The sequence below is a fragment of the Mixophyes fleayi genome, chromosome 2, assembly GCF_038048845.1.
Source record: "Mixophyes fleayi isolate aMixFle1 chromosome 2, aMixFle1.hap1, whole genome shotgun sequence".
Taxonomy (NCBI): domain Eukaryota; kingdom Metazoa; phylum Chordata; class Amphibia; order Anura; family Limnodynastidae; genus Mixophyes; species Mixophyes fleayi.
The window spans coordinates 124801935-124816782 of NC_134403.1; the positions used below are offsets into that span (position 1 = coordinate 124801935).

General features: G+C 38.4%; 1 protein-coding gene across 1 annotated transcript in view; it reads left to right on the forward strand.

Annotated features, from left to right (window-relative positions):
• The window catches only part of IPO5 (importin 5), a 49735-nt gene that overhangs the window by 8064 nt on the left and 26823 nt on the right, over positions 1-14848 (forward strand). Inside the window, exons 5-16 of the mRNA XM_075199927.1 lie at positions 1893-1989; positions 2539-2643; positions 3909-4031; positions 4123-4243; positions 4376-4463; positions 4756-4862; positions 9325-9449; positions 9698-9787; positions 10137-10310; positions 12092-12310; positions 13295-13378; positions 13880-14012. Coding sequence (XP_075056028.1) covers positions 1893-1989; positions 2539-2643; positions 3909-4031; positions 4123-4243; positions 4376-4463; positions 4756-4862; positions 9325-9449; positions 9698-9787; positions 10137-10310; positions 12092-12310; positions 13295-13378; positions 13880-14012 — 1466 coding nt within the window. The remainder of the gene's footprint in view (positions 1-1892; positions 1990-2538; positions 2644-3908; positions 4032-4122; positions 4244-4375; positions 4464-4755; positions 4863-9324; positions 9450-9697; positions 9788-10136; positions 10311-12091; positions 12311-13294; positions 13379-13879; positions 14013-14848) is intronic.

Below are 14848 nucleotides of genomic sequence, written 5' to 3' on the forward strand. Positions count from 1 at the left end.
ATTTATAAGAGGGTTTTTTCTATTGGGATATTGGCATAGTAGTCCTATTAAGGAGCCAAAAAGATGGAGTCTCTGGGGTTTTGCTTACCAATGTATTTTTGTGAAGTAGAAATCGCCAAATTGCAGAAGGGACGTATTTTGGAAGAGGTGTTCCAACTGCCTCATTAAACCTTCAACTAATTTTTGCAGTCCCTGGGTAGATTCTCGACAAGAGGCTAGGGCAGCGGTACCATCTGGTTAATACTTTATATTGTGTTTCCAAAACCATTACACTAATCGAGCAGGCCTGAGTGGCTCCAAATATGTTTGCCCAATAGTTTTCCACAGCTGCACCACCAAGAGCTCTTTGCCAGTCCCAATGAATTTTGTAATTGCGTTAAACAGTTTCTCAATGAGCAATTTGTAAATCATAAATGGCAACTGAGATGGGCAAGCTGACGATATATATACACATAGACTCAAATATTGAGTTCCTTGCAATCTTTCTTGTGAACATTAGCTGAAGTCAGAAAATGTTTTAACTGGAAATAGCGCCAGGTTTCGGAAATTAAGCAGCAACTGCTTAGTTTTTATATCGCCAAATAAGGAAACGCCCAAAGAGGTCACCAGCTAGCCGGCACTTGAGATCCCCTCCTGATTCCAAAGAGTAAAGAGCCGTTGATAAGGAACAGCGTCAGAGGTGAGCTTTGGGATGTAAACAACGTTTGTGTCCACAACTTGCCCCATCAAGCCAGAGTCAGAACTATAGTGGATGATGCATAGTTGGCAATTTGTGGAGCCAGGAAACAAATTCAGTGGCAGTTCAAAGAAAGCTTTTATTCCTTCACATTTTTGCATTTAAGACTGTTCATACTAGCAAAATGCATTATTTTTGAGTGTAGATCTTATTATGATAACTTATGTATACCTGCTTTTTGCTGTTGGAAAGGTGGACTGATGCTAAAGCAAGAACCACAAATTATTTATTGGTGGTTATATGTAGAAAAATATGTTTGGTTTAGATAGCAAGTATTTTATAAAAAAATGTAATCTCCTAGGGAGTCATTGAGAGTCTACAATGTTGCAAAGCTAATATGTGTAGTGCCTTTAACCTGTTAACAAAGTTTCAAATGTTTGTCCACTGATAATCCTGTGGTAGACCAAGTATGAGAACGACATAAGAAATAATGTTGGGAATTGGATACTTTATGAATTATTGAAGTAATTTGCTGATTACAAATAAGTTTATTACAAAATCTCAAACAAGGGACCATTCATAAAATATCAAAGGTTGTCCATTTATGGACAACACATTCTTAATGAAACCTCCCCCCTATATATAAAATCATCCGTCCACTCCCAGTGGGAATTACCCTTGTTTACCTGAATATGTATTTATAAATATCTGTCATTAGAATGTTTAGTGCACACCTCTGTCAAATGAAATGTAACCATGCCTACTAAGATTTCAAATCTGAGATCTTCATCAATATTTAACCATCCTACAAGTTAGATGGCTTCCATAAAATGGTCATGCCTACTGAACAAGGATATAGTTTTTTTTTGTCCTCTCATCGCAGATACTTAGTCCTAGATTGACATTGTGCTCAACACAACATAAGAAATGACTGCTCCATCTTTCTAATGCTAACTTTAACTGTCCGCTTTGGCTGAGTTTGTAGTGTGTGATGTAATAAAAAAGGGACTTATAGTTTGAATTATATATTGTAATGCAGTATTTACATTTTGTTGAAGGTAGCATAACGGCTTATAAGGATGGATCGCTATAGTATAAGCAGTTTTGATAATTTTAATACCATCTTAAAATGTACTGTATATATAATCCAGACTGCACTGTTGATACGCAGCACCTGAAGAGATGCAGAAGTGTAACTATGTCTATATTTTCACAGGAACTTCCCTGGTATATTTGGAAATCAGCAGCAACATTACCTAGAAGTAATCAAAAGAATGCTTGTGCAGTGCATGCAGGACCAGAATAATCCTGGAGTAAGTATTTTTATCTATTGGGGATAGCTATATAATCTATATCTTTGCTGCTTATTCTTAACTACTAGTTGTATACATCAAGAAAAGGTTTTTCTGATATTTTAAGAGTGTGATTTGAGAATGACTATACATATTTTTAAAGAAATATGTTAAAATATGATGTAGTAAAGGTTAATGTATTTAACGCTGTTAAATGCACTTGCCTTCATTCTTAAAATCCCCAAATGAATTATGTTTGAGGAGCAGATTGGAAGGATAGCAGGAATCTTAAAGCTGCTCTACCACCTATTGTCCCTCTGTAAGTTCTGTGGCACCTGTAGGAGTCAGTGTTGGCATTGCTGTCTATCAACAAATGCCAAGCTTAGACAGTGCTACACTTCATCACATTGTAGTTATTTGCTTTGTTTAACCATGACCGTCCTGCTTTCTCCTCAAGACAAATTTATTTTTACTTGAAGTACTTTGCACAGAGTGCTTCTTATTAAAATCACTGTTACTAATGGCATGTTTTCTTGCATATATTCTTTATGGTTCTCTTTTCCCCTATAGATCAGGACATTGTCTGCTAGAGCTGCTGGTGCATTTGTTCTGGCCAATGAACACAGTGTCCCATTACTGAAGCACTTTGCAGACTTATTACCTGGAATCTTGCAGGTAAGATCCATGTGGCACTTTGAATTTACATATTTCTGGTCTTTAATACCTTTATATATCTTCTCACTTCAGACGATTATGACCATGCTGAATGTTTTTCAGTCAATGGTTTATTCCTTTTTTTTGCTTAATTTTTCTTTAATATTTTGACTTATTTCCTCTGCTGCCATTTTTACTTTATATTGCATTATGTCTTTTGCTTTATTTTGGCAACAAAAAAATGTTGGCTATAGATCAATCCTTTCATTCGGCTAGGTTTCAGATGCAGCGTCCCTAGACCACTTCATATACATCTTCAGTACTGTCTGTCATTCATGGATCAGATGGAATTTAGTTATAAAAAGGAATTAAAAAAAAATACGTCTAGAAACCTAATTTTGGAATTTTCAGCTTGTCACTGATCCCTGTTACCAGGAGTCATTTGGTCTGGTTCCTCACTTTAGAATTTATTTTGTACCGTCCATCCTGGCAGGAGTCACCAGGTGGATACACAGGAGTTTGTAGATCTGTATAAGCTCTTAAAATGATTTAGGATGTCCTAGAGCACTAAGATTTCAGTTTCCGACATGGCGTCCTTAAAGGCTGCTTTAACTAATAGAATGGAATGGTTTCTAAAGAGCCTCTCTTCACATCAGGGTTCCCTCTTCACAGGAAAAATGTTGGATCTTGGTATAAATGCCGTTTATTGCTTTTGTAGCTCTAATAGGAACTGTTAAGTTACACCACTCGAAGGTAATAATATTATACACTACATTTTTACTTTTTTACATATTGAGCTTTTGCTGGCTAAATCAGCCCTTTATCCAATCAAGGTTGAACCTGTTATCAGTGCACAATGATCGGTCTGGTCGTTTGACCAGGTCCCATGGGTTTAGTCCTGTAGTGCTGAAAACTAGAGATCACTGAGCTGCACTGCATCCTGGAGTCCCATGAGGTGGTGTGCGATTTCGCTATTAGCAGAACCTGTATAGTGCTTTTGTAGAGACCTGCATCATTGCTGCCCTCTAGTCCTTGTTTGTGAGTGCGACAGCCAAACCTTGCTGAGCCCTCCAGCAAGCATTGTGCTCCTCCAGGGTTCATAGAACAGACACTGCAAAAAAAATCCCTATGTAGACATTATCCTGTTTATTTCAGTGTCTGTTTAAACTATTACTAACATTTTTATTCCTTCATGTAATTGTGCAAACTGCCTTGGGCTGTGTAAAATTTAGATATTGACACTGTTCATTTGTTCATGATTCCATACCATTTTCCTGTCTTTTTAGTCTGTTAATGAATCCTGTTATCAGAATGATGACTCAGTCCTGAAGTCACTAGTGGAAATCGCAGATACGGTTCCTAAATATTTGCGACCCCACCTGGAAGCAACATTGCAACTCAGCTTGAAGGTACGAGTGTGTCCCAAAAAACAAATGTCACATCTGAAAAAATATTAAGCCAAGCCTGAGGTTTTATTTTGTTTTGTTTTTTAAAATGTAGTTGTGCGCAGACACCACTTTGAGTAACATGCAGAGACAGCTGGCACTTGAGGTTATTGTCACGCTTTCTGAGACTGCAGCAGCTATGCTGAGGAAACATACAAGTATTGTTGCCCAGGCTAGTAAGTAATCTTTGATTTATGCTGAAGAACTGAATATTAGAAAGCTGGTAAATTTTTACTGCACCAAGATTTCAAGTCTGTTTGTTCAAATACTTGGATGAAGCACATGATCCTTTTTTTTTTTTTCCCCAGTACCACAGATGTTGGCAATGATGGTAGATTTGGAAGATGATGAAGATTGGTCAAATGCAGATGAGTTGGAAGATGATGATTTTGACAGGTATTCTTCAATATGTGTGCAGTGTTGTACATTTTGATCGCTGCACTCTTTAAAAACTAAAACCCAATTTGACACTAAAGCCAGTTTTTTTTTCCTCTGAACTTTTTTTTTAAAATGAAAACATTGTCCACTAGGTCACTTTAAAATGCATCGCCTAAGAAAGGATGGCACAATACTTTCATATGATCCATGCCAAAATAAAGGAAATGGGATTCTAAATTTGTCTAACTCTTTGAAAATGGCTTATTTAACCTAAAAAAAACAACAACAATCTTCTGCCCCCTTAATTCAGCAATGCCGTGGCTGGTGAAAGTGCTTTGGACAGAATGGCTTGCGGCCTTGGTGGAAAAATTGTTCTCCCCATGATTAAGGAGCACATCATGCAGATGCTACAAAACCGTAAGTACTTTTCTCTTTTTTTTTTTTCCCCAAAGATGAAATTCATATTGCGTTACTACAATTTAATGACATTGCAAAGATTAGTGTTAAGTTTCAAATATATCCATCATATTAAGGGCCAGTGCAAAGTGCCCAGCTGTCTGTCTGGGTTGAGTTTATTCACTTAAATAATGGCTTCGTAGGGGAGCATAAAGCATAGATAACAATTAAGAATTGTCTTTTGCAGTAATTTTATAATACATCCAGGCTAAAGATACTGCACAGAAAGTGCATTCTTAATGTATGAATCCCTTTCAAAATAGCTTGCCTCGTTTTGCTTAGGGAACTTAGGTTCACTTTTCCTTGAACAGAAGAAGGCGATCTCCCTGGGTAAGCGACCCATCATTCTGACTTAATTTGAGGGTTTGGAAACTGGTCAGTTAGCTGATCAGGGCGGTTTCCCTCTTTTGCCCTCAATGCAAAGCCTTATGGAATTTAGAACATCTATCTTTCCCTGAGAAGTGTGAGGGCAAAAAATTGAGGCCTTCTAGGCTTTGATCATTAACAAGGAGGAAAGAACTTTTCATCTGTGTCCTGACTTTATCCAGTCTAGAGCCAAAAAGTACATTGCCCACAAAAGACTCCGTTATGCTCTTGGACTGCGTATCCGCTTTTCAAGCTTGAAGTCAGAGCATACATCTTTCAGCCCCAATTAATCCTGTATCTCCCAGATACTCTGATGCTTCCCTGATTCAGGCAATCAATGTTAACAATTCAGACCTTGGGTTACTAGACTAACCCTTCCATGTGCTGTACTGATCATTTTCATCTGCCCCCATTAACCCAGGCTGGTACTAATATGGTTCTAAGCGATGAACCAACAGCAATGTACATAGGAAATTAAAGCTATTTTAAGGTACCTCATTGTTTCTTTTAAGAGCTGCTGCATTAAGAAATGGAATTGTTATGGTCTTTATAAGGGCACTATGGGGGCATCCAGCTTAAGAGAAAACTCAGATTTTTCTATATCCTCACTAGGGAAATGATCAATGGACTGTAGCCTACTTGATGGTCCACGCTTCACAAAGCAAATCTTGAAGCTGTGGAGGGAGGTAGGAAAGGAAATTTAATGTGGATAAAGAAACAAGTTAGGTCTGGAATAACTGATTCTTCGTTGTTGTGAATGCTAAGGGTCAATCGGAAGGTCTTTGCTCAATCTTCACCCCTCTGCCTCCTAGAAGTCTCCTTGACCAAGTACAAGGAATCTTTCATATCTGAATCTTCAGCTAATTCACCTTGGCCAAGTGATCCCACCTGCACAGGTCCTTTACTTGAAGGTGTGTGTGGGGATAAAAGAAATGTTATCTGCGCTCACCACCCCACCATAGGATGTGCTGCGAGATGAGGAAGCTTTGGCTAATAACCTAAAGCTGTTTCTGCCAGAAGGGCTGCACCCAAACTGTCTGGGCTAAACTATCAACTAGACAGTTTTGCCTGACTGTAGAAAACCAAAGTTTTTTTTTTTTTGTTTTTTTTACAAGATAGACCAAGAAGCCACAGATGTATGTTTCTGTGTTTTTATTGTTTTTATTTGTTTTGTTTTTTTAAGTTTTAGCAGGCCTGTGGGTAGAGATTAATAAAGTTACCATAGTCGCACCTCAGGTATGCGATACTGTGCCGTCCACCAGCTGGTGGTGTCATTAACACGGTCAATCGTCATTCTCAGCAGATCTGGGTGTAAAGAGGTAGGAGTTCAGACACTGTCAGATTTCTTGGTGACAACTGCCTGATTCTCTCTATCCCCAGGTTCCAGTATTCCCAAGTTGCATGTTTGAGCATTGTGTGTACATGTAACTTCTAGTTGCTATTCCTGTCACTTCGCTTTATAAAGTGGTTGCATTGAAAGCCTACATCTTCACTGTATAGATACATATTTTCACGTCCTGGTAATTTGTGAGCGTGACTGAGTAAAATTAAGCAGTAATTGTGTACTCTCTCCCTCATTTAGATAAGCAATGTCCATTCTTTGGATACACCACATGTCCTTGGTCCAATTCACATGTGGGAACTTTTTAAATGATTGCGATACATGTTGGAGGATTGCTTGAATTTGTGCAGCTAACGAAGATCAAAATTATTATTAACCTTAATTTTAATATTGCAAGATGTTTCAAATGTTAGTCCTTTCTACATAATTTAACTTTTTTTTGTGTTGCTACAAAAAGCAAATATTTTTTTTTTATTTTTTTATAATTCTTTATTTTGAATGGTCAAGCAATACAAGGCATACAAGATACAAAATCAGAAGACATTTATATTGTAATGAAATCCAGTGAGGACATCCACAAAAAACTTGAGATGTAAACTGACCAGTTTGTTATGTTATTTCTTGCTTTACCTTACATCGATCAGACAACATCAAAATAGAACTGGGGGGGGGGGTGTTTAAATAAAAAAGGGGGAAGGGAAGAAGGAAGACCACAGAAGATAGACAAGGATGCGGTCAGAGAGAAGGCAATGAGTGTGTTAGAAGGTCGAGGGTTGGTAGAGCAGGAGCAGGGTCCCACTCGCCACACATGGGCCTCCACAAGGAAATTAAGTGTCAGAGGGAAACGCGCTTTCAGCCATTTGCCATAGAGCCCAAACTTGGCTGAAAGCGTAACCTCTGTCGTATAGGTGGGAAGTAATCTCTTCCATTGCAGCGACATTCCAAATTTGTTTTTTAAGGGCCGAAAAAGATGGAGAAGAACTGCGCTTCCAGTTGAGGGCAATGAGAGATTTGGCGGCTGTGAGGATGTGCGTTGTCAATTTTTTGGAGAATTTATCAAGATCCAGGGGAGGGTAGCAAAGGAGAAAGATCCAAGGGTCCTTCGCAACGGGAGTCTCAAATAAAGTATTTATAAAGCCACGGATCGTGTCCCAGAAGGGAGCAATGATTGGACAAGTCCACCAGATATGTATCATAGAACCCCTGTGGGCACAGCTCCGCCAACAGTCAGGCGACGAGGAAGGGAACATTGCATGAAGTCGAGTGGAAGTGTAATACCAGCGATAGTAAATTTTATAGGATGTTTCTTTTAGTCTGGTCGATATAGAGCTTTTGGCTATCCCCAGTCTCATGTCCTCCCAGGCCTCCTCATCTGGCGGAGGGCCGAGATCTCTCTCCCATTCAACCTCATGGGCTAGCTGAGGGTGAAGAGTGGAATCAAGAAAGATACTATAAAGCTGTGATATCATGCCTTTGGACATGGGGTGGAGTTTGCATAGGTTCTCAAATGGAGTGAGGGGACGCAGTATAAATTTGGGTGGCAGGGATCGCAAAAAATGGCTGATTTGAAAGAACTCAAAGGGTCTAAGCGTCCGATCTGGAGTGTGGGACTGGAGCTCAGCCAGTGGAAGCCACTGGCCTTGTTTCAAGAAGTCTGATGGAAATTTAAGTCCAGCCTGAGTACAGAGACGGTGTCTCAATCTAGAGTCCGGGAGGAAATATGGGATTAAACCAGATGGGGATCAGGGGAGAGAGGGCAGATGTAATCTTTAGTTTAAAGGAGTAGGAATCCCAAATCTTAATGTCAAATTTAATGGTGGGAAGGCGTTTAGAAGGCGAGGGGCGATGTATAGGGGGCAGGCCCCAGAGCGGGGTCAGATCAGGGAGGGCAGTATGCGCCGCCTCCAGGTCAAGCCATGACATAGAACCTGAGGGGGCATATGATGCAACAATTTTGCCAGGTAGTACTTCTTAATATCGGGTAGGCCCCTACCACCACCGGGAATAGGTTTCTTCAAGACAGCAACCGAAACCCGTGGAGGCCTATGATTCCAGATAAACAGAGTAAGAGCCTTCTGGATGTTGGATAGGAGGGTGGCAGGGACAGAAACTGGCAGGGTTTGGAAGAGGTACAGCCATTTGGGTATGATATTCATTTTTACTGTGATGATCCTGCCCAGCCACGAGATAATAAGGCGGTTCCAAGAAGCCAAATCAGATTGAGTTTTGGAGAAGGGAGGTGGGAAGTTCTCCTGGTAGAGGAGATCGTATCGGGATGTGAGGTAGACTCCCAGATATTTTATTTTCCTAGTCTGCCATTTGAATTTGAAAGAGGACCGTAATACTTCAGCCTCCTGGGGGGAGACATGGAGCAATAGGGCATCTGAATTTGTATAATTTATTTTATAGCTAGATACGTCACCATAGGCCTGGAGAACATTATACAGGTTAGGGAGGGAAATCGTTGGTTGGGAGAGTGAAAGCAGGACATAGCAAATAGATTTTAATACTACACTGGTGAGAACATTTTAGAGTGATATGCCTAATGTTACAGATAGCTGTGCTCTAACTGCTTTCATCACTAAGTATATACCAACAGTGGACCTGAAAATGCGCTCAATCAATTTCTAAAATGGTAGCCTATGTTTTTTTTCCGATGTTTGAAGGTATCTGCATTGACATACTTCTATAAATTCTCACTTTGGTTTTCTACAGCTGACTGGAAGTACAGACATGCTGGTCTTATGGCATTATCAGCCATTGGAGAGGGTTGTCATCAGCAAATGGAGAGCATCCTTAATGAGATGGTCAACTTTGTTTTGCTCTTTCTTCAAGACCCAGTAAGAATCCTATCTGTATACACTTAGACATTTGGCCGTCTCTTTTAGTTTTAATTGGGTCACTGGATAACAAAATGTCTGAACATACCATCTTAAAAGTTCACCCTTTAAATCAACCTTAAAATGGAAACACATATTCTTCTTTATAGGATCATGCTATGAGGAGGTGGTAATGGGTGCATTTTTTTAATTTTTTATATGCTTATGACACTGAAAAATCTGAGTATCTCTTGTGTTCACTGTTTTAGCACCCCCGAGTGCGTTATGCTGCATGTAATGCTATCGGACAGATGGCTACAGACTTTGCTCCTGCCTTCCAGAAGAAATTTCATGAGAAAGTAAGAACCCACTATGTTTTCCACTATGCATTAATATTTATGTTTTGCAAATGCAGTTTTGCTTATTTTTTTTTCTTTTGTTTTTTGCTCTTCTCTGCATAAACAGTGCTGTGTGCAGGGGCATGACTTGAATTATTACAATGCCCATTCAGTTGTAATCTCATTGGCTGGTCAGGGCCAAACAGGTTATAGTGTAATATGGGAGCAATAAAGACTTGGGAGCAAACTGAGCGTATGTGCTACATTCATTATTTCCAGTTTGTTGCTAATGTGTTGACCCACCAAACCGAAGTTTGATCACTAAAACAAAAACCCATTCAACCATACCACTATCTTTTTCTCTCTAAAGGTGATTGCAAGCCTGTTGCAAACCATGGAAGATCAAGGTAACCCTCGTGTCCAGGCCCATGCAGCTGCTGCACTGATTAACTTCACAGAAGATTGCCCCAAGTCACTCCTGGTTCCTTACTTGGATAATCTGGTTAAACACTTGCATTCTACTATGGTGGTCAAGCTGCAAGAGGTATGAATAAAATGAATGGCCCATCTTTTGTAATGCGTACTGTATGAAAACTGGGCAAACTTCTCTATTATATTGTGTACTATTTGTTAGGTAAATGTTTAGGAAAAATTGGTATTTATTAAACCAATGTATTAGTTAATATCTCTTAACTGATTAGTTTACTTTAAATGTAGATATTTGTATTTAGAAAATATTCCCATTACAGTTAAATAAACTGCTTAGAATTAGACATGTATAATTAATTTCTGGAGTGTTTGGCTACATATAACTTTACACGAAGCCTATCCTTAAGTATTTTAGATGTATTTTTAGAGGTTAATTTCTAGCAGATATTTGTCCAAGGTGGTGGTGGAGAGTAACACACATGATCATTACCCAACTCCCCTCTGCACTTTACATTTGTAATGCTGTATTTTACTAGCAGTAACAAGTTTGTTGCAGCTTTGGATGTATAAATAGTTATCCTTTTAGCTTAACACATTAGTGTAAGAAACTTCGGTATTTATCAAATAAGCATGTTAATGGACAAACGTTTTCGGCAATATAGAGGCAAAGTTTGTTTAATTTCCCTCCAATAAGTGCTTTGATTAAAGGAGGACCCATGGTTTAGTTTTGTATAACATCTTCTGTGATGTGAAATATTTAATAGAGATTTTAATAATTAATTTGAATACATGATATATAGTAGGAATTTTTTAACTTTGAACAATTCTGGTACAGGTGGTATACACTCCCAAGCTTTGGATGAATATCTGGTTACCCAACAGTTGGGATTGCATTAACCTGGTGTTTTAAGTTAGGGTTGTAGTATTCACCTTTATCAATTATTTTATCAGCTTGAATTATAAAGCCATCTTTTTTGGTTCTTGTGTTATGCCTGGTTAGTATAGCCCAATTTTAGCTATTGGGTGTATACTGATCCTTTTAAGCATAAATGTTCATGTAGGCATCTACTTTCATTTCCTAATGGCACACAAGAGTTGATGCTTCGTTATTAACCTTTAGAATGTTGTGGTAGTTGAGCAACTACTGTTTGCTCTTGATATGTATATCCTCTATTCAGAAACTGCTGTAGAGGTCCCATAACTTTAGTTGTAGGGAAGTTGTAATGCATTATTTCATTTGTAAGGCATAATTCATCAAGTACTTTTTGTCTTTTGATCCCTAAAGTTGTCAAGTTTTACAAAGTGATCTTTGCTGTCATTGAATTCATTTGTATGACCACTTTTCTTATGTTTGTGCTGAGAAAAGTAATTGTAGTTACGGTCATTTTGAAACTAGTCAACATGGGATCAGATTTTTTGAATTGTAGGCTGTATGTTCAGTGAATATAAACACTGTTTCGTGTTACTGTAATTCTCCATTATTTTTTGTAACTTTTTTTGACTACTCATGGAATATAGCTTCTTGAAAGTGCATTTAATTCTTTGTTTGGCCCGGAGATGGGCAACAGGCGGCCCTCTGAGCATTCACCTGTGGCCCCTGGCTTTTACCTGCTTTGTTAAAATAGTATTTTTTTTAGCTTGTAACACTTGTTTAGAGTGCCTGCTCTCTTATATATAGGTGTGTCTTCCTTTTGATTAAATGTATTTTAACTTCTTACTGTGATTTAAGGGTAATGAGCAGCCCTTGTGAAGTCAAAGGTCCACACCATGTGGTCTTTGAAGTGTCGTAGTGCCCATCGTAGGTTTAGGCTGAGAGAACAAAGCATAATCACTTTGCACAATGCACATGAATATGGAACGGTTAAGTAATCCTTCTTTTTTCTCATTGCCCATCAGCTAATTCAGAAAGGCACAAAGCTGGTATTAGAACAAGTTGTGACATCAATAGCCTCTGTTGCAGACACCGCTGAAGAAAAATTTGTTCCCTATTATGATTTGTTCATGCCCTCCCTGAAGCATATAGTGGAAAATGCTGTACAGAAAGAACTCCGCCTTCTCAGAGGAAAAACTATTGAGTGCATCAGTCTTATTGGTCTGGCTGTTGGTAAGGATAAGGTAAGACTTATGCTTGGCTCCAGTGGATTTTATTCAGTGAGTTTCAATTTTTGTAGTGCTATATGGTGAAACTTTAGTGCTGACATATGACATGAACTAAACCGTACAGGGTGCTGTTCATGAGAGCTTACAGACGAAAAGCTTATTGAGTTAGTAACCGTAATAGTAACTATTGCTAAGAAAATTACACAGTGACAATGGATAACCCTGCCACCACCTCTATTGGGAGCTGTCAAAATAGGGTAATTTCAATAGGGGAGCTACTCTATAACTGTTGGGAAAGATATTATATACACACACTAGAAGTGTACAGCCCCTTAACATTTGTATCAACTGGGCTTTTGATTAAGCAATTATAAACTACTTTTTCATTGTCCCCCTGAAAACTAGAGCCGACTTGAACTCCTGTTCCTATACCCTTCTCCTTCATCTTGCTTCTAATTTTTCCCACCTATACTCTCCTGTCTTCCTGTTTTCTAGGTGGAACTCTAATATCCACCTAAAGTCTACTCCCTATAACTAATAAATTATATGCGGCTATTCAAACAATGCGAAAATGGAGAAGCAGCAAGGTTACTTGCATTTCTTTAGTGAAAGGTCACCAAGTGAACTGTTACTATGTTTTGTTAGACTTAAAATATTGAGTTAAATATGCTGTAAATGAGAATGTTTGCTATTTTAAAAAGAAAACGTAAGAAAATGTTGTCTACAGTAGAAGATTAAGAAGTTACTTTCTTTCATATGTTATCTTGATGTAAAACAAAATGAGGGAATGTGAAAACACACTTCAAAGATTCAATAACTTGTTTGATTTTATTGTATATTATGTTGTACAATGAAAGTTATAAACAAACTATGTAACTTGTTGAGAGATTGAGTATAAGCTTGGTCACCTGTGGCTGAAGTTTTGCGGGAGACTAGCGTATGGAAGGATTCCACTGAGTTAACTGACTGAATATTACAAGCTGTCCCTTGTTGTTTCAGTTCATGCAAGATGCATCAGATGTGATGCAACTGTTGCTAAAGACTCAGACGGACTTCAGTGAGTTAGAAGATGATGATCCTCAGGTGTGTGAAATGTTCGCATATTGACTGTGCTGATTGTTATCTGTACAACTTGTTTGCTTATAAGAGTAAATGCCTTACCTGCATTTATATATTCATTTCTATCTTGCATGTTGATCACCAAACATATGTACTAGTTAGCATAGACTCTATAGTGCACAAAACATTAGAAAAAATAGCACACAAATTTTAATTTAACATAAGCTTAGCGATAACATGCAACATGACATAAACCGTACATGAGAGCTTACAGACTAAAAGATTATTGAATTAGTAACAGTAGTAGTCACTATTGCTAAGAACGTGATACCACCACAATGGATATTCTTGTCACCACTTCTCATGGGAGCAGTCAAAACACGGCAAGTCAAACTGGTTGCCTCAAACGTTTTATACGTTATTCTTTTACAGCTTTTGAAGATAAAGTTGTAGATGTTATCTTGTACCTTTTTCAATCAACAAAATGTGTACGGGCACTTAATTGTATACATTGTTTCTCCTAAGATTTCATACATGATTTCTGCTTGGGCACGTATGTGTAAGATCCTTGGGAAAGAGTTCCAGCAATACCTCCCTGTGGTCATGGGACCTCTCATGAAAACTGCATCTATTAAACCAGAGGTGGCTCTCCTTGACAGTGAGTTCATTTCCCCTCCTACTTATAATTGTGTAAACTTGTCTAACACAATATTCAGTGAGAATATAGTATGTAAATTACCCCAGAGAATAGAACAGGATCAGATAAGTTATATTGATACAGAAAGCAGTCAATTGGTACTTAAGCAGTCAAAGACTTTATAGATATGTTCCAAGAAGATTTAACAGAATTGTCAGGCGGGTTAATGTTTGTGCTTTAATGACTAACTGAACATGGTAACCGAAGGGTTTCTCAACTACAGTTCCTAAGGCCTACTAACATTGTGTTTCAGCATATCTATTGTGTATGAATGCATCATGGTGAATGCCTCTCTTTAAAGATTCTACATGTAACCAATTTCACCTATTAGTGCAGTCATACTAGAGCTTTAGAACACCGTCAGTTTCTGAGCAGGAATCATCCATTTCTAAAAGAGAATATGCTTGGTGAGCGTAACATTTCCCTGTCTAACAATAGTGATTATGCTCTCAGAACGCTACTCCCAGTGTTATCCTATTTAGAATGGGTTTCTTGGTCAGATCAGTGTCTTTCAAAAACCTCATCTGACTTGAGCTCGTTATACTTGAGTGATGACAAATACCCCTAAAATATTAAAATTTATCACAATAACCGTATGTACGTGGACATTCAGTAGACAATATTTCTCAAGCCTTCAATCAAGGATGCGGTTTAAGCCACGGAAGTGTCGAGCTAATGTTTAAGACAAAATATATTCGTGTATCCTACAGATTTTGTTGTACAAACATAACTGAGCCACCCCCAGTCACAAGCACACTGTTGCTGTAACTCTAATGTTGAAATAATGTTGCAGCATT